This window comes from Lottia gigantea (genome assembly GCF_000327385.1).
Source record: "Lottia gigantea unplaced genomic scaffold LOTGIsca_27, whole genome shotgun sequence".
NCBI classification, from domain to species: Eukaryota; Metazoa; Mollusca; class Gastropoda; family Lottiidae; genus Lottia; species Lottia gigantea.
In genome coordinates this window covers 2,631,453-2,657,911 of record NW_008708846.1, presented here as the reverse complement: position 1 = coordinate 2,657,911, position 26,459 = coordinate 2,631,453, and the positions used below count along the sequence as shown (strand labels likewise).

Sequence of the window (26,459 nt, the reverse complement as noted above, 5' to 3'; positions counted from 1 at the left end):
TAGGGGGCAGACTGATTCAAAGGGGGTACAACTGTTGAGGCTGAATTCAAATTTTGGTTACTCTGTGTTTGTGTCCAAGTCGCAAGCCTCCATAGAGCGTCTTAGATGGTTCTCTCAAAATTTTTTTAGAAAAAATGAATTGATTTTTGGCATTCTGACACATATTTTGGAGAAAAAAGGTAGACATTTAGATTTATTAAGAATTAAGTGGGGTAAAATTAAGGGTGCAAACCACTTTTCTAGGGGGGCAAACGACCCCCTGTACCCCTGTTGGTTTACCATCACATATGTTTATGGTTTTGTAGGTAAATAAGTTAGACAATAAGATGGATCAAGTGTTAGTATTATTACAGATGTTAGTGAAATCTCAGTCCCATTCTCAACCAACAACAGATCTCAAATATGATGAACTGGAGATGTCACCAGACTCCTAGCAGTGTTTACAAAGGGAAATAACTCTTCACATACAATGAATAGACTAGTGCACCAGACGTTCATGTTATAGAAAGTGATTTTGAAGTAATAATCAAAGTGCTTTAATCAGTGGTTGTGTGCAGATAAAGTTTGTGAGAAGTCCTGCAGAGATATTTTCAAATGAGAGTTTTGAGAGAGATAGATTGAAATCCAAAGCCGTTTTTTTAGGAATCATTTTTATCTAAAAAATATTTTTACACAGGTCACAGATTTTGTTAAATTTGAGAGTTTTAGCCACTTTTGTCACAGTTTTCCACTTGTAATTTCATAGGTCACAATTAGAATTTTGACCCGAGGCATTTTGAACTAGTCAAAACATTGGAAACATTGGAAGAATTTCCTAAAAACTGCATTTATTTAAAAATTTCAGGCCTTTTCATACATCTTATCTTAATGGATTTTACCAACTTCTCCATAAAGGGAACTCAAAATCTCAAAATTGTGTTTGAATGAAAATTTCTTGTGACCATTATATGCATATTTTGGTAGTATTATAAATTGTGTACTATATATTTAAGAATGATATCTATTTGAAGTTTCTACACCGATTCACCTTTTCTAGCACTTTCATACAGTTTTCATAGTAATTTATTTTTCACTTTTCTTTTTGCAATATTACAACAGGTCAATATTTGTGCAGTTTTCTGATGTCTGAAAGAATTCATTGGAGTGTTAAAATGAATCACAAGATGAGCAAATCTCTTAAAGGAATTTTAACAAGGTTTTCTAAATTTTTTGTCAACATGTCGATATATTGCAAAATAAGGCCCTTCTGGATTAGTGACATCATCAATTAACACTTAGTTTTATTGGATGTCTGGTTGAAAATTGGAATTGACTCTATCAGTGTTTCAATACACATAAAATCTTTGACTTTTGGGAATAATAAACCATCAAGTCCATGGCAGTATTACCAAAAAAAAACTTACAAATAACTCGTCAACTACAAATCCAACAGCTTCGATAATGTTTGTCCAAATAACAACTATTGAAAAAAAAAACTGTAAATATAGAAATTTATCTGTGATATATCAATAATGGCATAATAATAATAATAATAATAATAAATAACTTTATTTTTCTCTGCAGTAATGTTAATGGTTTGACGAACAATATTTCTTACAATACCATTGGAATTGTTAATTAATACTAATCAATGGTATTATCTTGGTTTTATTTTGAAACTTGGTTATACATGTACTTTTCTGATTCCAATTGAGGATTTACTATAACCCTATCTTTAAGGTCATGTTTGCTATGTCAAAAGCACAACAGCTTAATTTAAAATTTGTATCTCCTGCTGGAGGAAATATAAACAGGAATGTTCAGAAACAAAATTTACTGGAAATTGAGTTAACTGGAGGTTGAGTAATATGCTAAGAGACCCCCTAACTTTCCGTCAATACAATTTACAATATCACTAGTTATCAGATCTTATGTCACAAGGACTTGACACTAAAATGAAACATGATGCAAAATTTGATCTATGCAACACAAGTTAAGAATCTTTAAATTCAATAATTATAAAAAAAAAATGCAATTATGGATTACTTCAAGGGAGAAATTTGTCCAACTTAAGAAAAACAGGATTTATGACTTATCCTTCTTTCTAGACGACCAATAATATGTTATTTTGGAATATATTTTGAAGTGAATTTTTGTTGTTACAATAAAGTCAATAGCAAGAATTATCCTTGTTTTATGAACTTCATTGTAATGTGTAATAATGTTTTCAAAGCAGTCTGATTTTCAAAAAAGGTTCACCATGACTTTCACTTATACTAAAAAACAAACTATAATATCATTGAATGCACTGTAAAGATCAGTTTGTAAATGTGTAGATTATATTGAATTTATCTGAAATATTGAAAGATTCATATTATTTTTATGATGGTGTCTACTTGATCAGATCTTGTGACCTTAACAGCTATTTTATCCATTTTATAGGCCCCTATTTAATTCATTGATGAAAATACCAAATTAACCATGTGACCATTCGAGAAGATGGCCATTTTGACAAGCTAAGTCAGATAGGAGTTTGGTGTTCTTAAAGCGTAAGCATGTCCTATCTTGTCATATCCTCTCTCAAGGTCAAGGTCAGGGTATATCAAGCATTCAGGATCTGATCAAATAATTTTATAAGCCCTTTTTTAATTCATTGATGTGTGAGTGAGTGTGTGATTAGTAAAGTTTTAATATTTTCATTCCAAATTCTTTTTTACACATCACAAGTTTTTTTAAATTATAAATTGAATTATAAAATTATATATATATATCACCCAAACTTAAGCATTTGTTCATATTTTTAATTTATTAGCAAATAAAACTTGTTTTAATATATTCATGTTTTTATTATGAATTCTTTGGTTGTTGGAGCAAAAAATTGAAATATGATATTTTGGAAGACATTGAACCAAGGATGATATTGGAAATTGTGTTCTTGAAAACTTGAAAAAAACTCACATAATTGCTTGAGTTTTAAGGAAATTTGACACAACTATGTTTATAACAGGTTACAAAAATAGTGTATGAGGTACACTACACAAGGACATTAACTCTTTCAACCCTAGCGGCTGACAACACACTAAAGCGCTATACCAGCCGTAACTAACTAATGTCATACAACATTAATGTCATACGCTTTTACTTTTATTACTTGGAGTTTAGGGTATATAACCTTTATTTATATTCAGGGTTCAAAGGGTTAATATCAGACTATAGCCATCATTTTCTTGTTTTCTTGTATTTCACTGTTCAATTCCACTCATACAGTGTACATCTCAGGAAAAAAAATCTGGAGATTGGGTGAAAAGTCGAGAGATTTTTCCAAAGTTCTGCCAGAAAATTCTGAATAGTATGACGACTTGAAATCACAACACACAAATAATAAAGCGGCAAGTTTTTCGTATGTTGTTCCCCAGCATGAGCCCTAAACTTGAAGGCATTGCAAACACAACCTGACCATTTAAAGAGAAAGGTCGACCATTTTTTTTAATCAATTATACTTAAAGGTGCGGGCACATGAGTAGTCTTGGTCGGAGACTTTTGTCGCCGATTAGAGTCTCGACTTGAGTTTCAATGACTGGGCACACAAATCTCCAGTCGGTCAGTTTGCACGAGGTAGCACGGGCACACACAAAATTTTATTCAAGATTCGAGTCAAGGACAAAAATCTTCGACCAAGACCGCTCGTGTGTCCGCACCTTCAGTCTCAGAAACTGGATTTTTTAGCTGAGATAATCAGTAATAGCGTTCACAACTCACAGTCAAAATTTCAGCCTCCCTCCTAGTTCAAAGTATTTTTAAAGGAATTATGTGATTTTCGTACATTTCTCGTTATTCTGAAGACTATTTACATATATTCAAGACTAAAATCAACCCCCCAAAATGGCCCACCTGTCCCTTTAAATATTTATATTTGTGGCATCATTGCTTCTAACTTGTTCCATATTTGACAATAATACAGCAGTAAATAATATATGTATCTTCACCTAGTATTTACAGATACACGATATTTTTTTCTTGATATTAATTAATGATACCATTATTATTATTATTATATATTTTTTTGCTGACTGAAGTTGTCTGGTTATTTTATAAACTCCATCCACCATCAATAATAAAACATTGACCAGTCACATACTTTGACTACAAAATATAAAATTCATTTGAATAAATACTAAATCTATCCACAATGAAATCTTCTTCTGTTCAATTATAGAACCGTTTTGATTACATTCCTGTTAGCAGACTTTCATGAAAAAGAGGAATCTGATGAATTTTTAAGAGAATCACAATGAAACAGGAAGGAATCAGAACAAAATGCCATCCTCTAAGACCCTCTCAATCCATTAAGTAGATTATAATGTGGCCTATAAGTTTATCTAGATTTATAAAATACCTCATCTGAAGCCAGATAAAGCACCATATTAGCTATTTCATCAGCTGAAGCAAATCGACCCATCTTTTGTCTGGCTAAAAAATCTTTCATGGACTAAAATAAATTCGATAAAAATTTATACAAGTATATAAAGGCACCAAATTGTGATAAATCAACCGATATATTCATATTTCTATAACTACAAGAGTCCATCATTCAGTGCTTAATTTTTGCTGCTATTCAACGAACTTTCGGCAATAATAATAAAATGAGCAAAATGGTTACTGCGACATATATTTGATAGCATTGTCTATAGCACTGGAATGACCGCAGTCTACACAATAATGACTACTTTTTCACTTAGACGATTCACTTCAATATGGGTATAAATTTGTACTTTTTTAATGTAATACATGTAATTAGTCTCATACTTCTTAAAAGCGGGTTGCTAACTTGAAAAGTATAAATGTTTCTTGTGTAGCAGATGTTACCAGTAATTAAAAGCATGGCCAATGATATGGACACAGTGCAATTTTGGTTATTCTCAGTTAAAATTATTAATTGAGGTTTTATTTTATTTTATTACGCATTTGTTGATTACGTTTTGTAATAAATAATATATTGTGTACAGTATATTCACTTTGTGCATGTGCAATGAAAAAATGTGTTTAAGCCAAAACAAGCCAAATATTTTGTTGCCGAAAATCACACAAATTTTGAAAGAAAAGTCACAGCCAGGATTGAATTATGTTTTTACTTTAGTCATTGTATGAACAATTCTTATATTATGAAACATTTCCTAAAGTGAAACCTATTTTATTATCAAATAACTGTGAATCGGTGAAGTGCAAAGATTTTGCCATATTTATTTGCCAGTGCCAGGCACCTTTATTAAGCTAAGCCCAACCAAACCACTTATCACATACTATTTTGTTTACTGTTACTGACCATTTTCTTCAAACAAAACACCTAATTCATCAGTTAATTCATCCATGTAGAATGTGATATTTACAAATATACCATAATGTCATAGGTACTTAACTATTACACAATTGTCAACCCGAATACAACACTTGATTTATTTTTTCAAAATAAGTCAAAACGGCATGTCTTGTTAGAAGTATTATCCTATCCATGGGTGTTTGGACATGTTATTAAATATGGTTCAATGGCTATTCATTATCATTTGCGATATTCGAAGCTAGCACTGCAGCTTAGAATCCACGAAGTGAGACGGAAACAAAATGGCGCCATTTGGAGGTAAAAAAAAGTTCCGTCTGTATTCAACATGTGTGTAATATGGATATAATTATTACATGGGTGTGAATCTCCATATTTGTAAGAGTAGTATTACACGTGTATGTATGTATGTAATAAAAATTTAAGTAGTACCTTTTGTGGATCTTCTAATGCATTTATTCTTTCATGTAAAGATGGCGTATCTACTGTACCTGATAAAGAATAAAAAATCTAAATGTCACTGAGAAATTTAATAATAATTTCTATTGTTAGGGAGAGACACAAAGCTGACCGAAACCAAGAGGTAGAAAATGAGCCAAATAGCAATACTGTACCATTCAATGTGTCAATGGTAGGTGTCTGTAGGAAGAGTAAGCCGGAACTTTCCTGAGTTCAGAATCTCATTTTCCAGTATCTTTCCTTCATTAATTTAGTCTACCCAATCTTACCTGGACAAACACAGTTACATCTGACATTTTGATCAACATAATCTGCTGCTACAGATTTTGTTAAACCTATAACTGCTGCTTTAGTTGTACTGTATACACTTCTATTTGGTACACCTACAATAAGTAAATATTTACCTTAATTTATTACGGTTGTTGTCAAATATTATTTCCTTAGCAACCATAAATCATATTTGTTGATAGACACCTTTGCATTTTCAGCTGTGCGTAAGGTTTTAAGGTTTGGGTAAAAGGAAATGGTTTAAAATTTCATCAATTGAAAACCGCTCTCTTGGTACTATGAACTATCTACATCTATCTATCTACAAACCAATGCTTCGACAACAACATTGCATCATCATTTTATTACGCTGGGAGAAATTGAGATGGTCAAAATTTGACCCAATTGAAACTGAACTTTAAAAGTCATTTCTGTCCACTCTTCAGGTATTTCATCACAAAATAATGGTTGGTTGGTAGATGACAAATTAACATTCGCTTCCAGCGGATGCTGATATCGCAAACTAGGTAGTTCTGGTAGTTCGTAAAATAATAGTTTAATTCACCTTTAATACTAGAAGCTACAGATGACATATTAATTATACTAACACTTGAATCTTGAGCCATCATCTAAAATATACCATCACTTAATCATTAGTCCACAGTCCACAAATTAAACTGTACATAATACATGTAAGGTGTCAACAAATTAAAGTGTACATAATACATGTAATGTCTACAAATTAAAGTGGACATAATACATGTAATGTCTACAAATTAAAGTGGACATAATACATGTAATGTCTACAAATTAAAGTGGACATAATACATGTAATGTCTACAAATTAAAATGGTCATAATACATGTAATGTCTACAAATTAAAGTGGACATAATACATGTAAGGTGTCAACAAATTAAAGTGGACATAATACATGTAATGTCTACAAATTAAAGTGGACATAATACATGTAATGTCTACAAATTAAAGTGGACATAATACATGTAAAGTGTCAACAAATTAAAGTGGACATAATACATGTAATGTCTACAAATTAAAATGGTCATAATAAATGTAATGTCTACAAATTAAAGTGGACATAATACATGTAAGGTGTCAACAAATTAAAGTGGACATAATACATGTAATGTCTACAAATTAAAGTGGACATAATACATGTAATGTCTACAAATTAAAGTGGACATAATACATGTAATGTCTACAAATTAAAGTGGACATAATACATGTAAGGTGTCAACAAATTAAAGTGGACATAATACATGTAATGTCTACAAATTAAAGTGGACATAATACATGTAATGTCTACAAATTAAAGTGGACATAATACATGTAAGGTGTCAACAAATTAAAGTGGACATAATACATGTAATGTCTACAAATTAAAGTGGACATAATACATGTTATGTCTACAAATTAAAGTGGACATAATACACGTAATGTCTACAAATTAAAGTGGACATAATACATGTAATGTCTACAAATTAAAGTGTACATAATACATGTAATGTCTACAAATAGGGGTGTCCAAGATATGTGTAATGTTTACAAATTGGGGTGTCCAAGATGCATGATATGTCTTCAAATTGAATTGTTTAACTATTTGTTGATTGTATGATCAGCTAGATAATTATCTGAAGTCTTACTTACTTTAGGCAGAAAAGCTTTACACATTCTAAACATACTCTTTACATTTATATTAAATGATCGATCCCAACTAGCTTCATCTGTTTCTAATATAGTACCATTGTGTACGTATCTGTAATAGTGAAAGTAAGCTTGATTAAGGTGAGATAAAGGTCCAATTCACATGACCTTGACTTTGAACAGCCCTGGTACCAACAAAATATACTACTATCCTCTTTGGATATTAGCAAACATCACCTCAGTGCCTACGAAGCATCAATCATTGTTCATGGTTTAGGTTTAACCTCCATCAAGCTTTCATTGATTCATTTAGTCTGCATTCTACTTATGACAGAAAGAGTAATGCTAGATGATTCAGTAAAACAATATTGCTAATATCGGCCTTTAAGACACTGTTAATTGTTTTAAAGCATAAAATCCCCATTATTCATCTGATAAAAAATATGGCGCATTGATTACCAAAATAACTATCATGACATTTCAAATATACAATAAATGGAAATTTTACCCAGCACAATTAAACAGTATATCTACATGATCTAATGATTTAGCTAGTTTCACAATATCATCATTATTTGTTACATCTAGTACTCTAGTCTCTATACCTACATTAAATAAATAATATTTTTATCAAAATCCTTTTCATAAACAAACAAAACCAGAATGGTCAGGTTTAAATCCTGGCATAAAATAGATAATAGATTCAAATTTTTCAACTCAGTTTCCCCTTGTCAGAGATACAATTTAGAGGGGATAACATCGAAAAAGTGTTTATTTGTTCCGATAGGACAATAAACTGAGGCCCTGTGTGCTACAGGCTGTGCTTGGTAATTAGACTATGTACTGTTTTGAAGATGATATTTCATTTCAGTTATAGCTATTAGGAATCAAGAGACACACATGTAGAGGTGATACTCAGGAGTAATAATGATAATCAAAGAGGTCTCACCTTTAATAGAATCTAATTCCTTTAGTTTCTCTACATTAACATCTGTTGCTATAACCCTAGCACCTTCTCTAGCAAATATCTAAAATTATAAATCATATCTTTAATTGACAACAATAATTCATATATTTATATCTTATCAATTTATTTATGTTCACATATCATTTTTAGGTCACTGTTACAATAATGGCCTTCTGTTGCACTTTCAAATAAATTTTGTCCTATCATTATGCTCCATATTGAGGTAAAGAAAATGTGACCGCAATGCATTCTGCAATATCAGAAATCTTTCACTGTCCACCTTGCATTCTGCAATAAGGCACATTTTGCTCTACTCTCAGTATTAGCCTTACTCTTATACATTTTAAACTATCAAAGTATGTATAAAGTTCATAACCTATTACACATAGGCCCCATGTTTTATGTCACAAAAGATAGTCTTCCACCTCAGCCCCATGAATACTAAATAAATCAAGTCTGGCATAAAATTCTTAAAGATGGGTTTCTTTATTTCTTAGTTTCAAATTGAGCAAACTATTTGATTAATTGGTGTTCTTCATGAATTATCATGTATTCTTAATCAAATCATTATGTTCTTATTGCATATCATCAAGAGTTTTAACCAATCATCTATGTATGTACAGTCTGGATAAACAAAAGAAGACAATTTGACCTTTCTTGATCGGTCACTCATTGGAATTTTGCTGGTAATTCTTTTCTAATTTAGCTAATTATGAGTTAATTATGGACATGTGAGACAAACTTGTATTTTTAAGTCATTAGAAAAACTCTACTTTCTATATATATAAGGATTAGTATTTCCATTTTTATAAATGAAAATAAGGGAACTCATCATAAAAATATTCTATAAATACCTCTGCACAAGCTCTACCAATACCCTGAGCACCAGCAGTTAATACCACAACTTTGTCATCTAGTCTTCCCATTGTTGATTCTGTGAAAGGTAAAACCCAAATACATGTTGGTACATATATAGATAAAGTTTATATCAGGGTTATTACATAGATAACATATATTATACTGTCTGACACAATTTACATTACTGATAAATCTTGACCTTCAAAATACCAAAAGATGACCTTTAAAGAGACAGTGATCCTTTCTATTTACAGTTTATCCAGAAAATTGGTAGTTAAAATACACCACAAATCTTTTAGCTAATCTCAGCTTTCCTTTCCACATCATCAACAGTTCTTTTAGCCCACATTCATAAATTTCTTTTTTTTTTTTTAGCTCTAAACACCAACCATTCAATTTCTCTCACCTCAAAACAATAATGCACACAAATCACCAATCTTACTTCAGTCTTTTAGCTAAACCTTACCAACCTTTCTTATCTCTCTTTTAGCAGAAATCACAAACCTATCTTGTCTCATTGCTCACAACACTTACCTTACCTCTTATCTTTCTCTTAGCTCACATCAACAACCTTTTATCCTTCTCTTAGCTCATGTCACTTACCTATTATCTTTCTCTTAGCTCACATCAACAACCTTATGTCTTTCTCTTAGCTCACATCTCCAACTTATTCATGTCTCTTGCCTCATAAAACCTTTCACTGCCTATTGCCAGACATCACCTACCTCTTATCTTACACCATCAACCTATTCTTTCTCTCAACTCAACCTATTAATGTTTCTATGATCACATTTCCAACATTTTACTGCCTATTAACTTATATCACCAATCTTTTCCCCTGTCACTTAACTTACATCACCAATCTTTTCCCTCCGTCACTTAAGTTACATAACAAACCTTTCCCCCTTTCACTTAACTTACATCACCAACCTTTCCCCCTATCACTTATCACACCTCACCAATCTCTCCCCCTGTCACTTAGCTTATATCACCAACCTTTCCACCTATCACTTAGCTTACATCACCAACCTTTCCTTCCCCCCTATCACTTAGCTTACATCACCAATATTTCCCTCTGTCACTTAGCTTACATCACCAATATTTCCCTCTGTCACTTAGCTTACATCACCAATATTTCCCTCTGCCACTTAGTTTACATCACCAATATTTCCCTCTGTCACTTAGCTTACATCACCAATATTTCCCTCTGCCACTTAGCTTACATATCACCTTTGTCCCTGACGTTGTCACTTAGCTCACATCATCAACCCTTTTCAGTCTCTGCATTTTTTGCCTCACATCGCTCACCTTTCTCAGTTTCCTAGCTCACATTACATAACCCACCTTTCACCACAGCGATCGGCAAAATCTCAAATGTTTCACCAATGGCCATCATGGCCACATCTAGGTACCTGTGCCTTTCACATGTCTCTTGTAGAATTAAAATCTCTTAGAAATTAGCCCACATCACCAACATTTAATGTCTCTTTAAAGGCCTATTCTTCCAATATGGGAATAACTGAACAACACATTGTATTGAGTATAATGACGATTGCAAGTAAGCATTTCAGAGACGATCTAGTAAAATAGTTTACCTCATGAAATAAGTGTGCACTGTGAAACGGTTGATGTCATGTGACTTATTATATCACGTGACTTAAAGTTATAGAATTGCCAACACTGACCTTCAAAATAACTTTCAAGGTCAGATATAACGGTATTATCTGACGTTCCTTGCATACCCTTCCTGAAATTTTCAAGTCACTCAAACCTCACACTTTTGATGTGAAATCAAAATTTTCTGATTATTTTAGAGGGAATTTGAATATCTTCTAATAAAGAGAGTACTGGTAGTTTTGGAATGACTCTGAATTGAAGTTTTCATTGAATATGTAGTAGGCCTACATGTAGCCCAGTCGCCAGGAGTAAATTGGTGCTGGTGCTCAGATTTTGTAACGACGGGGCTGCCTACACACCACTCTCTGGGGATGGCTAATTTCAACAGAATTCTGGCTGAAAATTGCTGTCTTGAGTTTTATGTGCCATGGTTCCTTCTTTTTTTATCCATATATATCATTCGACGACTTATAAATAAGAAAAAACCCAAGAGTTGCAACATTTAATATTTCTGATAACAATATGACCAGTCACTTATTACAGTACAAATGTAACCAAAATTCAAATGAAATAAATTGGAAACTATTACATACTGACATTTGAAGACTTTCAAAAAATTGAAAACTGGATAACTGAATCTCCTACAAATTGGCACAACAAAATCATCATCATCATAATACAAATACAACGAAAAAACTGACATTTTGGGAGTCAAAATACATTAATACAACAACATTCCCCTTTCATCATCATTGAAATTTCACTAAGCTTTGCAGTTTGGACACCATGTTGTTAGTGAAGTCGAAATTTTTAGTATTCTGTATGATATTGAAGGTACTTTAACCATCCTATCAAACTATCCTCTCAAAAAGCAGCAATTTATAACTTTTGATATTTTTCATAGTCAAAATTCCTTCACAATCTCATAATGAATCCAAACAAAATTTAGTCCTTAGCAACAACAGTGTGTCCAATTCATCCATGGACATGTGATAAGCCTCTCATTCATAAAAGAAAATTTTTTTGAATCATCATCAAATGATATCTTATAGAAATTTGGGTAAAAATGATATCATTTAAAACAAAAATCACCAAGGAGTTTAGGGCAACCCTCGTGTCTCAAATTGAAATCAATATAGTTTTGCATCTAATTAACATGAGCACCCCAGGTGCAGTGTGCAATGAAGCAAATTTTGTCACCCGGGTGCAGTATGCAATGATGCAAATTCCGCCAGTGTAATTAGCTTGGAGTCGATACATTTTCTCCCACACAGTATACATCTGTATGTGATTCTCCATCTGCCTCATTCTTCTTCAAAACAATTGGCAACAGACCATCTTCTTTTCCATGAGCAAGGTCTTATAACTTTCATGGTAACAGTCTATTATAATCAGCCAGTAGTTGAGATTTTCTAACAGCTTCCCATGTTCTGGCAGCATAATGAAACCTGGAAAACAGAATATTTTTGTATTTTAAAGTAAATTTTGTATACTCGTTGGATGGCTTAAACAAGTCAGATATTTGTTGTTTAGTTCCATAAAAGTTTGGAGATTAAATATCCAACATCTATTGACTAACGAAGAAGAGCAACACCATCAGTGCAAGGGGTAAGGTTGCCTTTTCCAACTATTAACACATCTTTAATGTTCACAGCAAATAGCATAAGAGGGCCTTGGTTTTTTTCCCATCCAAGATGGATTCGTGGACCTTCACATCCTTCAGGTTAGGAAAAAATAAAGCACACAATAATGTGTAATCAGTAGGTAAAAAGTTGATACAATTAGAGTAAACGTAGCTACGTTTCAGGACTAATCCCTTTATCAAGCAAAAAAAAAAAAGTGAGAAAGGTGCTAGCTCTACGCAGAACAACACTAACCTTCAGGTTAGCTAATCGAGGACAAAATAAAAAATGTCAATTGCTTGTACAGTGCACACTGTTTTTAGTGTTTTATCATAGATAGATTGACGGGCATAAAGAAAATTAAGAAACAAATAAATCTTACCAGTTTTTCTCTGTCAGGTTAGCATGTGTTAAAGGTGATCTAGGTATAGATAAAATCTGGTTACGTAATGATTTTATTAACGAATTAAAACTGGGAAATCCTCTATAATCTGGCAGGTAATTCAAAATAGACTCTGAAAGATAGCACAAATTTAATAATAAATAAAATTAGGTAGTAGGCTACAGTGTTGGAATCCCGATTTCTATTTGGTTTGTCATGGTGATGGCAAGTTATAATTTCTGTTGGCATGTGTATCAATCCAATTATTTAAGTGAGTATTTGAGTGGTTGGCATAGATATATGGCATAATAGAGTTAAATATGTAAACTGTACATTATTTTTCGGAAAATTTCCTAAATTTTCAAATAAAAATATTGAAATCAAATGAATAAGAGTGTAACATTCTACTTTTCAGTACAGTTTTGGTTTAATCACATTGAGGTCTGGGGTCTCAGACTTCCTCCTCTTAGAGAAATTCCTCTATTTTTTCTAGCCAGTGGTATAATTATTTTTTATTCTGAATAAAATCATTGAAAATACCACCTAGAACTTCATTTGAATCAGATTCAGAGTGAAAGCAATTGACACATTTCTCAGGAAATAAAAGTGGTTATACCTTGCTCAGCCTTATAATACTCCATAGTTGGTAAGAGAAACAGGTTGATATCAGTCTCTACTGATCTAGGATTAATACCTGGTAATAAACCACTGTTAGCAAGTGATACAGAACCTACAAAATAACATGCACAGCACATATTAAGATTTAAAATAGTATTGAAAAAAAAAAAACAGTAACAGAATAACCTGCTATTTAACCACATAAATTGCAGCAGATGGATTTTTACATGCATCAAGGCGTTGCTGCTAAATACCAATGGGGAGTGTACCAGTAATCATCTTTAATGTTAAAATTCATGTTATCTAAATTAAGAGAGTAAATGTGTTGTTGAAGTAATTTCAAATCAAATGATTGAGATTAGGAATGTGTGAATAAATAAAACCAAGAAATGACTATCCGAATCGCAAAAGAAACCAGAAATCCTAAACAACATATTGGCAACACATTGGTAGCAGCTAATGCACTTTTTACATGAGGAAGTATATCAATCATTTGGCACATGTGAGTGATAACACAAATCAAATGTCTGAATTATGCCTTGCCTTAAGTACCAGTGTTCAAAATTCATAAAAATTTAATTTTTTGTTTGAGAAAAGTTTGTGTAAATACCTACCTTGAGATTTGAGTCTTGAAGTTTGAAAAACAGTCAACAACGTCTGCTGCATGGCTTTGAAGGATTCCAAACTGTAGTCCTCTCTTGTGGCCTTATTCTGAACAAATACTGGAATTTATAATTAATTTCATTTCATATTCAACCAGCTAAAAGCATAAGGTTTCAGACAATTTTTCAGCATTGATCAACACAAGGATAATAATCAGGTTTATCATCATTATTTATGCTGCTATCATGACTACTATAAAGAATGATTATATCTTACCAATATGAGGATAATAATCAGGTTTATCATCATGATTTATGCTGCTATCATGACTACTATAAAGAATGATTATATCTTACCAATATGAGGATAATAATCAGGTTTATCATCATGATTTATGCTGCTATCATGACTAATATAAAGAATGATTATATCTTACCAATATGAGGGTAATAATCAGGTTTATCATCATGATTTATGCTGCTATCATGACTACTATATAGAATGATTATATCTTACCAATATGAGGATAATAATCAGGTTTATCATCATGATTTAAGCTGCTATCATGACTAATATATAGAATGATTATATCTTACCAATATGAGGATAATAATCAGATTTATCATCATGATTTAAGCTGCTATCATGACTAATATATAGAATGATTATATCTTACCAATATGAGGATAATAATCAGGTTTATCATCATGATTTATGCTGCTATCATGACTACTTGGTGTTGGTGGCTGGGGCTTTAACATCTCACTATTCTGTAAAAACCTACAACAAAACAAAATTGTATCTATTCTCAAACATCACAGACAGTTTTGACACTCGTTCAATTAATGAATTGCAATCAGAAAATGTTTCAGTTCATGTTTAGTGAATTTGCTTTCTGTGAACACTTAGTCCAATTACGGGAATCACAATTCCACATGAATCTTGATGAGGTTTATCATTTTTTTTCTAAAATGATTTAGCACCAATAAACATTCATGTTAGCTCTTTAGACTTGCATCACTGACAAGGGATATTGGGTTGAAAAATCTGATTGATTAACCTCGATCTATGCCAGGGTTGACTCCTGCACCTTCAGGCCACATATTCTTGAAAAGATCTTAGATCTAGGATATCCTAGTAATAGTGCTAGAAGTTAAGACCCTAGGACATCCTAGTGCTAAGATCATTTCGAGAACATGTTGGCAAGCATTTAACTCACTGAGCTGCCGCAGCTCCCAAAGGTAGGCCATGGGACAACCATTAAAACAGAATCTTCTGAAACCTCAGTTGTAAAAAAAGGATGTTTCTTTCCTTATTTATCAAATATCAAAATGAAAATGAAACAAACCTTAGAAAATGGATATCTGTAAACCAATCTTGTACTACTATAATTACATTACAAACAGTCATTAGAAATGTTGCTATCTGTAAAGACTGAAAAAAAAATACACTTGAGTGTTATTGGCATTGTTAATTTTTCTACATTAATCTGCTAATCCTGATCTAGATCCACTTCATCCACTTGTATATTTCATGTTCAAAATAATCCTTCAATTTTGGAGTCTGCAACAATAACATATTTACAATCTTGTTTATGGGTGAGAGGGTTTGACTTCTCCCAAATGCACTAAGCACTTCATTTAATAATTGAAAGTGGATGATAAAGAGTAATTTGATGGTAAAGAACCAACCTACTTACCTGCATTTCAATACAATATTCAGCTGAACTGTATTCTGTAGGATATTTCTTATCATTTCTTATCATATAATCTAACAATGATGCACTCATAACAGGCTATAAATAATATATAACAATATATAGAAATAAAAAACACAACCTAAAACAATCATGTTGTAACTCTAGAGTTTCACGCTATTCGATCTTCTGATAATTGACTTACTGTATTTTGTTCTGCCTCCCTACTGAAGATGGACAAGTAGAACTTATTCTTATGACTACATGGAATAACCAATTCTATCAAGTTTGGTTTTAAACTAAAAGATCTACATAAATAAAAAATACTTTTCAGAGAAGTACCCATTTTAATCTTAGTTTATGTCAAACATTAAATTTTAATGACTCATTGAGAAGATTTTATCTAGAATATCTCTAATCTCTAATATCTATAATATTACCAAGTAACATCATATCAAAAGTGATATTTGTACTAATAATTAGTTTTAGGAAAAGTCATATAGACAGATATTGAAGATGTATACATCTAAACAAGCATTTAGAGAAAAAGAAAGAAATGTTGACAGCTAACCTGTGTGTCCAAAAATATAATTCTTTCTGATGATACAAACATTTCTATACCATTAGTTTGATGGCTACCCTCTTCCTTTGTTTCTTTTGTTTGAGGTTGAAAAATGTAATTCCTGAAAGAAAAATCAATCGTATCAAAAACAGAAGCTATGTTTCGCAGGTTTTTTTTTTTTAAGCAAACAATTTATTGAATAATCAACAATCAATAAATTAATAAAAGCATTCTATGTAAGGAATTTCTAAGATATTCATTGTTTACCATTCACCTGTAGAGTTTCCCAATGGTTGACAATTAATAGAAGAAATTCCTATTTCTACACAACCTATACATATCCTGAATAGAATATCTACTCACCTGTATGTATCCTGTACAGAATTTCCACCAAGTAGTGATAATATGGTAGATTTACCACTACCTTGTAAACCAATAGCTCCTACTACTAGATAATCAGTCTGGTCTAACAGCATCTAAAATAGAACCAAATGTAGATATGCAATGGCTATATGGAGGCATTTTCCTTTTGAATATACCAAGATCGTTACGCTAGATTTTCAGTTCAATGAATTTTAGAATCTTTCTTTTAGTATTTATTATTATCAAAATAAAACTATTTGTTTGAAGAGTTTTGAGCATTATTTATCAAAAGGTTTTATTATTTGATATCCAGGTCCTTTGCTTTTTGAAACTATATTTCTTGCTTATTTCAGTGTAGTCTAGACTCTAGGCTGTATTCCTTTAATTCACTAAGAACCCACATCAAAGTAAACAGTAACACCCACCTCCATTCCATTGTCACACCATCTTAGAGTTTCATCAATTAATTTAACACCATGTTTCATCTCAGGTGGTGGAGCTAACCTATTCTGTTGACTAGCTGCTAGAAATATATAGTCATCATATACATAGCTGGTTTTGAAAATATATAGGTTGAATTTCTAAGGAAGTGAACTTGTTGAACAGTATAAGAAGTTGTTCCAATATAAATCAACTTAAAATTTTCATGGCAATCTGTGGATACTATAACTGATTAGCTTAGCTGAACAATTCGTGTTTCCGAGACCAAGGTATGTTGTACGTTTGATACCAAAAAAATGGCAAGCCATAGACTTTAAGCTGATGTATGATACTTCCATATCATTTGCTTACTGACCTACCTTCAATGACCAATTGACCTGATGATTGCTGTCTCTGTACAGGAAGGGTAGTTACATCGCCTGATGTAATGTTAACATTGGTATGTTGGACATGTTGTGGTGAAGATCTATCATCTCTAGATCTCAATACAACAATAGGCTTGTCTAATTTAGTTGCTGATGCTGATGCCCCAGAACTTGAAGCTGATGCCCCCTGACAAAAAACGACAAGTGTTACATCTGGATTATTCACAGTTTACCAAAATGGATTCAATATCAACATAAAGGGACATCAAATTTTCATGTAAGTCTTAGCCATTTTAATTTATTGACATAAGGCCCTCTTATAGATATTTAGACTTTAAGGCACTCCAAGGAGCAGTCACACAAATAAAAATGTGTATCATTTTCTACGAGTTCGAGCATATAATACATGTATATTTTCAGATAAACAATAAGCAGTTTCTGAAGTGTCTGCTATAGAGCAAGCAGGCCCTACATGTAGCATGACACAACATTCTTGAGCTTTGAATTGAATTTTTTTCTCTCATTTCATATGTTCAAAACAAGATTTTGAGCTGTAGGCCTAGGCCCAATGCCAGTGGCACTGCCAAGGGGGGGCAGTCTCCACCTCTCGCAGAGCCAAAGGAAAGATTTCCAAGCAAGGCATAGACAAATAAAGGCAAAACTCTAATAACTATGGTAGAAATTCGTGCAACCTCTAACACATAGTCATACCTGATCTTGTGTTGGTTTAGCTAAACCCAGAATAATAGATGGCCTTGATGGAACAGGTGAGGCATCTTTTTCCTTTTCTCTTTCCTGGAACAACATAAGATCATAATTTGGAATTACAAATGGAATACAGAGTTGAAAAATAACAGTTGATAGTCATGTTTCTTTTTAACTAAACTATTCTGTTTACCCTGGGCTTGGTTGTCTCTGAATCAAATTTTCAGCATTTCTGGAATTTTCACAAGTAGTACTATCTGTTAGTGTTATTAACCAAAAATTGTCAAAGAATCAAAGCAGAACCTGCCATAAACCATCAAATAGCGCAAGCCTACTAGTAGAGAGTAGCCTACTGCCCTTTCCTTATCAACAATATGTCTTGATTATCTTAATAAAAATAAAAAAAAAATATGGTGAGATCTATAAGCTTACAGACTACCTTTCTGACAATTGGTTTATCTCGCCTTCGTCTTCTCCGCCCCCCTCTGTCCCGATCCAACGGATCAGACATAACTTGTCTATTGTATTAGCCTAATATTTTAGTAATCTGAGCCTAATCTAAATCAATTTTATTTTGTCTACTTTCGATTTACTAATTTGTTGACCAATAAGATTTCTAAAATAGGAGAGTTGTTAAAGGGAGGTTACCCATATATGTCTAGACCACAGTTAATAGGAAAAATGAAATAATAAAGCAAAGACAAAGCCATGCAGTGTTAAATGAGGAAAATTTACCAGGACAGGGACATTAGCCCACTCTTTTTCATTTCCAGTATCAAGGGATCTTGCAAGTTTCACACAGGGCCTGTTTATTGTCCTATCCAAATGACTAGACATGCAATCACTGACATGAGGTAACTGCGTTGAAAAATTTGAAAATTGGATTGCACCACGGACCATCAGATTAGCTAGCAAGCATCACTCAATTTTAATTGTCAAAGGGGCCATAGGCAATTCATTCCTTAGGCTATGTAATAAGATATGTAACGTTAATGGAGGTGCATTCATTTTAATCTTAAGCTGTGTAAAAGTCTCCACAAATTATTTTTGTTTTGATGATTCTTATTGGTCTGGAAATGTTATGTTTAAGGCCTGTAGAAAATGACATGAACTTACTGCAACATCAATATGTATTCGAGGGCAACAACACATTATAAAGACAGAGTACCATGTATGATTTTATTGTTGATAATAAAGAGATATCACATATAACAATGGTATTATAAGCACACAGAGAATGTGAAGAGACATGATCAAAGCGGTACAATTTTTATGATGTTATACAAATAGAATGATAGCACTTTTTGATAGTAACAATAAAGGTATAAAAAAAATAATAAATTAATCAATTAATCATCTTCATCCCAATTCTTGTTTTCTTTAGCTTTAGGTCCTCCTGCTGGTTTAGACATTATTATCTGAAATTACACAAAGACAAAATTAGAAATAAAATGGGCTGTCTCAGATTATGCTGCTGAAACCATAAAGTTTGAGTGGAGATTATGCCACTTTTGCTGCTTTCGATTTGGCTAATGAAGGAAGAAAAGTGATGTTATATCTTTTTCTCTTTCTTATTGTTGCCTTGTCTGTGGCACATAGGGACTCAGTGAACTGTTCCAACAACAAGTTACTTTTTCCATGTCGACCCCTCTGACCTCTACGGAAATCAGGTCCGAAAATCTCAAGGTATTATCTCAACCTATGTCAGGATAACAAACCTACACTAACACTAGGCAGTAAAATGTCAAAATTTTGACTTGACTTTGCATTTAAAACAGCCAGCATGTCCATTCTAAATTGTTAAGCCATAGTAATTTCAAGAATTACCTGATCAACATTAAGTACTGTACAAGCTGATTGAGTAGCAAATCTGATTCCCCAGTGTTTAGTTATAAAGAGATCTATTATACCAGCTTCTTTAGCATCTCTTACTGATGCACTAATTCCCTACAATATAACATAGATATTATAAATAAGTAATTCAAAAGCCAAGAAGTAGTTCCCAATGGATCTAACCATTTGTAGGAATCTTAGTTCCACTGTTGAACTTTAACAAATTATGGTAACTTTCTACTGCCGGAAACCTGAAAGCTTCCGTTCCATTTGATCTCAATCAATATGCTAGAGAAACTTGAATTTGAATAAGAATTATACATTGGTCTCAATAGCATCAATGTTGTGTAAAAGCAAATGATAATGCAATTAAAATGCATATTTTTATTCATATTGTCATGCGATCAATTGCATTCACGCACCAACGATTAATTCTTAAATAATTCCCATCAGTATTTACCTCAATATCTATTCCAACAGTTTTCTTGCCTTCTTGATGAGCAGCATATAACTTGGCTATGACTTCATTTCCCTAAAAAAAAACGAGTGCACATATTGTACAAACAGTATTTATAATGTAAGCAGTCTATGACAGTCCATATTCTGTTCAATCTCATAATAGTATCATGTTCAGTACTTCAAAAAAGAAGATATTGTTTCTAATAATGAGCAATACATTGAACACAATAGAAAAAGGTCATCTATTCTGCAGTTTTCAAGTGATTAACGGCAAAATGAATTACTCTTTATCCTCTAACAGAGATAGACCAACAACTTACCTTTACACCGGTATTTTCAGCTAATGATCTGGGAATAACTTCTAAAGATTCAGCAAATTTCTTTACAGCATACTGCTCTAAACCTGGTAGACTCTACAATAGCAATCAAAACTAAGTCAGCAATCAAAACTAATTTGGATATGAATGATTTGGGAAAATAGTCATTACTAATCCATACAACCATAATAGCTAATGAGGAAGTGGATGTGCATAACAAAGTTCTTCTTCGCATCTTAATGGATAAAGAAAGCAAGTGTAAGGAAGTACTTACTTCACCAAATGTTGTGATTTGTTTAGCTAATTCTATTTCTGTAGAACCTGCTCCAGATACCAACTTAACATCCTGAAGAAAAGAGACACAGGTAATTTTCACCTACACCTTCTGGGGGATTGAAATAGATTTCAATTTGAACTGAAAATCTTGAATCATTGAAAGCACTGAGTAAATCTTGTAACCTAAACAGAATAAATTGCATGAGGTAAATATGGAATACCAACCTTAGTTAAAGCTTTAAATGTATTAACACCATCATCAATAGCTCTCTCTATATCATCCATTATATTATCTGTTGAACCTCTAACTAATATAGTAGCTACAGCAGATTCTTCTTTATCTATAATATACAATTTTTCAATAATTTCATACATTTCTACACATTGTCAGAAAACAATGAGTAAAAGTCATCTCAAATGATCAATAAGCAATAACATCATTTTCTACTGTTCTTTGGCAGTTTGCTATGATTTTAACATGAAAGCGTTTTAGGAAAATAATCTAAAGTAAGTGAATCATCAAGAAAAATGTGTGTAAGATGATGAATCATTTTCTTTAATTATGTGTTACAAATTTGATACTACCACTTTCACTATACAATAAGAGGATGGATATTGAACTTGGTAATCAACAACCTTGTGAATATCAACAATATAGCTTACCTTGTTTAAAGATGATAAGAGGAGTATCACCTACTTCATCAACATATACTCTACTACAAAAACCTATTTCTCTTGATGTAGGTGGAGCCTAGAAATTACATGTATTTTAACAAATTATATTTTTTTTCACAAAAATATATTCTGAATTGAGATTTCTAACACTTTGTCAGTCTCTTGGAAACTTGTGACTAAGTTTGATGTTCCAGTCACTTGGTCTTGATTGTCAATCCTAACTTGATTTATTGAGAAGCCTAACAAAAATTCATTTTCAACTACAGAAACAAAAGTGATTTCAGTGCTCAAGTTCAAAGCAGTCCAATAATAATCATTAAATGAGTTACACATTTCTTACTACCACAACAAATTTTAAACAAAAAACAAAATGACTTACAATCTTAGGTAAAGCAGTAGCTCCAACACATTTACATAATCTTCGTAGATCAAACTTAGACATGAGTCTAACAATCATTAGTTTATATTTATTACAATAATGTTGAGCTAGATCACCTATTTTACCACCAGTTACAATAACATTGACACCAGTGTCTGCTATAGCTTTGATATGCTGTAAAACACATTATACAAAAATATAACCATTATATTTTGACTTAATGGTAAACTGAAGAAAAATCCTATGCTTTCGAGAACATCAAACAAAGAGTTACTATGCATGTAGTAGTCTTTGCTCATTCCAAACCATTCTTTCCTGCAATTTTCAAAATCTTTAATCAAGATCTTTTTTGAGGACCGCCATGGTCTATAACAGCTTAAGTGTCACTGTGTTCAATCTAAAATTTTCTCAAACATTCAGAGTTGATATTGGCAAAAAAATAAGAACTGATAACAGCATCTCCTTAACACTATTTCCCGTGCTATCTAGATTGGTTTACACCCACAAAATTATATCTCATTTGCAAATCACAACTTATTTCAAAAGCTAATATGACTACAAAGAATATTAGAAATTACCTCTTCAACTTGATTTTCTTCACCTTTACTATAATTCAGAAGTTCTTTTGCATCTTTAATCAACACTGTACCCTACAATAGTAATATATTTCTATCAATTTAAACTTGTTAACTCCTTTAAAACCTTTATAATAAATCGACATACGCAATTATATATTTCATGTGTATCATTTTAAGTCCTTCAGAATGAAATCTAAAAGCTGATCCTTGCCCCTAGCTAGTCCTAGCAAAATTTACACCATTGCACACTAAATGACATTTCTTAATTTTCGGGACTATTTAACCTTATTATTTAATCATAACATGATATAGATGACTAAATGAGAACCTGACAAACAAGTTCAATTTTCCTTAAATTACAAAATATATCAACATACCTTTGTTTCTGTTTGCATGATATCAAACGGACAGGAATAGGCTGCTATCTTACAGTTCTCACATTTGTTCACTTCACCATCAATTTCTCTTTTAAACACCATACCTTGTATAACTTCACTTTGTAAAATACCAGATCCCTATCAAAAAACAATACATCTTTTCTTACAAAAAATCTTTCCAGAGAATATCATACGGTTGAGATAAAAGCAGACAAAAGATAACCCCAGACCCGAAAAGGTCTGCTTACAAACAAGATAACATTATTTTTAATTTAAATTTCTATCTATTGATAATATCATCTGTTTTCTTTTTGATTAGAAAATTTTGTACTGATATGTTAACTTACCAATATTTTGACAACTCTAATATTATCAACATTAAAACTTATCTTCTGTGATAATATAGAAACTGTAATAAATAAACATTATCATTATCAACATGGTGATAGAACATTTCAAATGAAAAGTTATCAAAGTTTTAGAGAAATTTAAATAGCTGAGGAATGCAACAATAATAACTCCAAAAGTCAGGTTTTCATGAGTAATAAGTATTTTAAGACATATTCTAAATCATATCAGGAAAACACTCTTGTTTCCAAAACCCAACCGGAGCTGAAATTGCTGAGACAAAAAAGAATCTGAGACAAAAAAAACATACTTTCAATTTTGCATATCTATAGAATGAAACACTTACTGCAGGCATCAGCTATTAAAGGAGCTAAGAAATCTTCATTGCCATATTGTTTACTCATGACAGCTGTTCTAATAGCTGCACTCACTTCAGTCTTATTACGTAGATCTTTAGTTTCACCAATAACTAATTCTAAATAGTGAAAACAATTCATATTATCTAAACTACTTATGTACAATTATCATACTCTAAATTCTTTGTCTTTTAACAAATGATTGCAAAACGTAGAAGGAAATCAAAGCAGGTCCAAATTTTACTAAGTGATTGTAAAGAGTTTACTAGATTGTTATGTGTATCTGGGACACTGATAGCATCAATATGCACCATTCCAATTTTAAAACATCTGGGGATCCTGCAATTCCACAAAAATTAATGTTTGATGACTTCACTAATCGCGAAATTTGCTTATCACATAAGGCCCTTCACGGTTAGTAACGTCATCAAACACTTAGTTTTACTGGAATTGCACAAACCATAGAGTAACAAAAGTCACTGTATCCTACCTGGTAAAATCTCCACTGCCTTTCTACAAGCTAATTCGTAACCACATATCACTTCTGTTACAGATAAACCCTACAATAAATAAAAGAAAAACAGTCATATGGAATCCATGCGTTCAAATAATAAGCCTAGTCCTAAAATATCATTCACAAAATCATTATTTTTGAGAAAGAACAGAAATATATAAAACAGGACAACTATGCTCATTGAGCTATTGTCAATCTTTTGACAATGACCCTGCAGGAATGTTCTTTCAAATGTTTTATTGCACATGCAGCACAGATTTATAAGCACCGTCAGAATGTACAAAGTACAAACCATTCTAAGTAATTCTTCAGCATTGGAAAGTAGAGCTCCAGCAAAAATGAGAACAAAATTGGTGCCATCTCCACATTCCTGTTCTTGTTGCTGAGAAGCCATGACTATCATTTTGGCAGCTGGATGTTGAACTTCCAACTCTCTCAATATAGTGGCAGCATCATTGGTGACAAATAATTTTTCCAGGTGGTTAATAACCATCTTGTTTTGACCTAAAATATAATACAAGAAAATATGTAATTTCCCTAGAAGCATTTTCATTAAACAAATACCAACTAATTCATAAAACCGCCAGCCGATCAAATTTCCTCCCTCTCCAGCGCATGCATTATGTGACTCAAACAAAAGGTATATTTCAAAGGCATTGGACTTGTTTATCAAGGCCACAGAAACTGAACATTGTGCCTAACTATGTTGAAAGACATGCTTTTGAATGTTCAGAAATATAATTCAATTTGATCGGTTAAAGCAGAGGTCATCAGGTTTGGGCAGAGTTTATATCTACTAAGAATGCTATGTAATATATACTAATACTTGACCCATGTCATGTATAAAATACAAAATGCCAATGACTATCAGTATCATGATTTGCACAATCTGTTTACACACCATGCGGTCCATAAGCTGATTTGGTTGTCTTCGCCAACTCTTTACAAGCTTCAATATTTTTATAAATAGCCTCTTCTAAGCCTGAAAAATGCTGAAATAGAGAAAATCCAAATAAGGAAAATAATTTGAGACATTAATGACCACAAAAATATTGCCATTATTTCAAGCTAGTGCTCACGCTCAGCCTTAGTCGTTTTGTATTCGATTATTCAACGATATTTAGGGCCTGCATGTTGTTGGTGATAGCTTTTCTCGATTGCATTAAAGTTAGGACTTATGTCTAGATATGACAGCTTTCAAGTTCCCTAGGCCTATATAACAGTTTTGTGAGAAAAAGACATAGACCTGCATTTTAGAGCCCACTCACTGGCACTGATCAAAAGAGAGAAGTAATAGGCATTCATTTTTAATGGCTTACAGTGGTTTCCCCCTTAACACGTTCCTCCCATAGTGGTTTCCCCTTTAATATTTCTAAGTCTATTATTAATCACTTAAATATCATTATGTTATGGTTCATCCAAGTTATTTGACTGAAGAATGCTAACAGAAAACTTTAATAATATACGCAATAAAAATTACGTGAGTAAGTTAGAAGGTGAAGTATTAAAAAAAACACCCTGACTTCATTTTCGAATGTTCTAGACCTTTCTTGTCAAAACATGACAACTCGCGTGTTTTTGTTGGAACACATGGTCTTGCGTGCCACTACTTTCGCAACCGAAATTTTCACAGATAAAGAGAACAACTTATAAAAAACTTATTTTCGCTTGAAACCTAATGAATTCTTTTATATCTTACTGCAATTTTTCTCTTAATTTACTTACTTTAGAACCTTTTTTAAGCATTTGGGCAAAGCCCGGTGCAGTTGGTACGTGCATCGCCATCTTGTCAATATTACCCAGAGTGCTATGTTTACGTCAACTGACGGGATTTGCCGAAAATAT

General features: G+C 32.4%; 3 protein-coding genes across 3 annotated transcripts; all 3 read right to left on the bottom strand.

Annotated features, from left to right (window-relative positions):
* Positions 1–4,068: 4,068 nt before the first annotated feature.
* LOTGIDRAFT_161109 (hypothetical protein) lies at positions 4,069–9,596 on the bottom strand (the record flags this gene model as incomplete). The annotated part of the gene is made up of 9 exons (XM_009056347.1): positions 4,069–4,122; positions 4,376–4,468; positions 5,747–5,805; positions 6,043–6,156; positions 6,606–6,669; positions 7,707–7,815; positions 8,212–8,308; positions 8,653–8,731; positions 9,525–9,596. 9 exons carry the CDS (start codon positions 9,594–9,596, stop codon positions 4,069–4,071), a joined length of 741 nt encoding a protein of 246 aa, XP_009054595.1.
* Positions 9,597–12,514: 2,918 nt separating this feature from the next.
* On the bottom strand, positions 12,515–17,503 carry LOTGIDRAFT_117877 (hypothetical protein; the record flags this gene model as incomplete). Its single annotated transcript, XM_009056346.1, has 10 exons — positions 12,515–12,593; positions 13,150–13,282; positions 13,766–13,879; positions 14,382–14,489; positions 15,047–15,150; positions 15,719–15,804; positions 16,070–16,165; positions 16,638–16,749; positions 16,992–17,104; positions 17,417–17,503. Coding segments are annotated over 10 exons (1,032 nt in total), but the record flags the coding sequence as incomplete, so codon positions are not given.
* Positions 17,504–19,668: 2,165 nt separating this feature from the next.
* On the bottom strand, positions 19,669–26,419 carry LOTGIDRAFT_189106 (hypothetical protein). Its single transcript, XM_009056345.1, has 16 exons — positions 26,340–26,419; positions 25,516–25,606; positions 24,907–25,118; positions 24,591–24,660; positions 24,091–24,219; positions 23,744–23,805; positions 23,397–23,534; positions 23,020–23,091; positions 22,442–22,615; positions 22,051–22,138; positions 21,613–21,728; positions 21,386–21,457; positions 21,115–21,207; positions 20,796–20,867; positions 20,330–20,449; positions 19,669–19,920 (listed from the first exon to the last, which is right to left on the bottom strand). The coding sequence occupies exons 1-16, from the start codon at positions 26,397–26,399 to the stop codon at positions 19,852–19,854; spliced, it is 1,638 nt and encodes a 545-aa protein (XP_009054593.1). The 5' UTR covers positions 26,400–26,419; the 3' UTR covers positions 19,669–19,851.
* Positions 26,420–26,459: the final 40 nt, after the last annotated feature.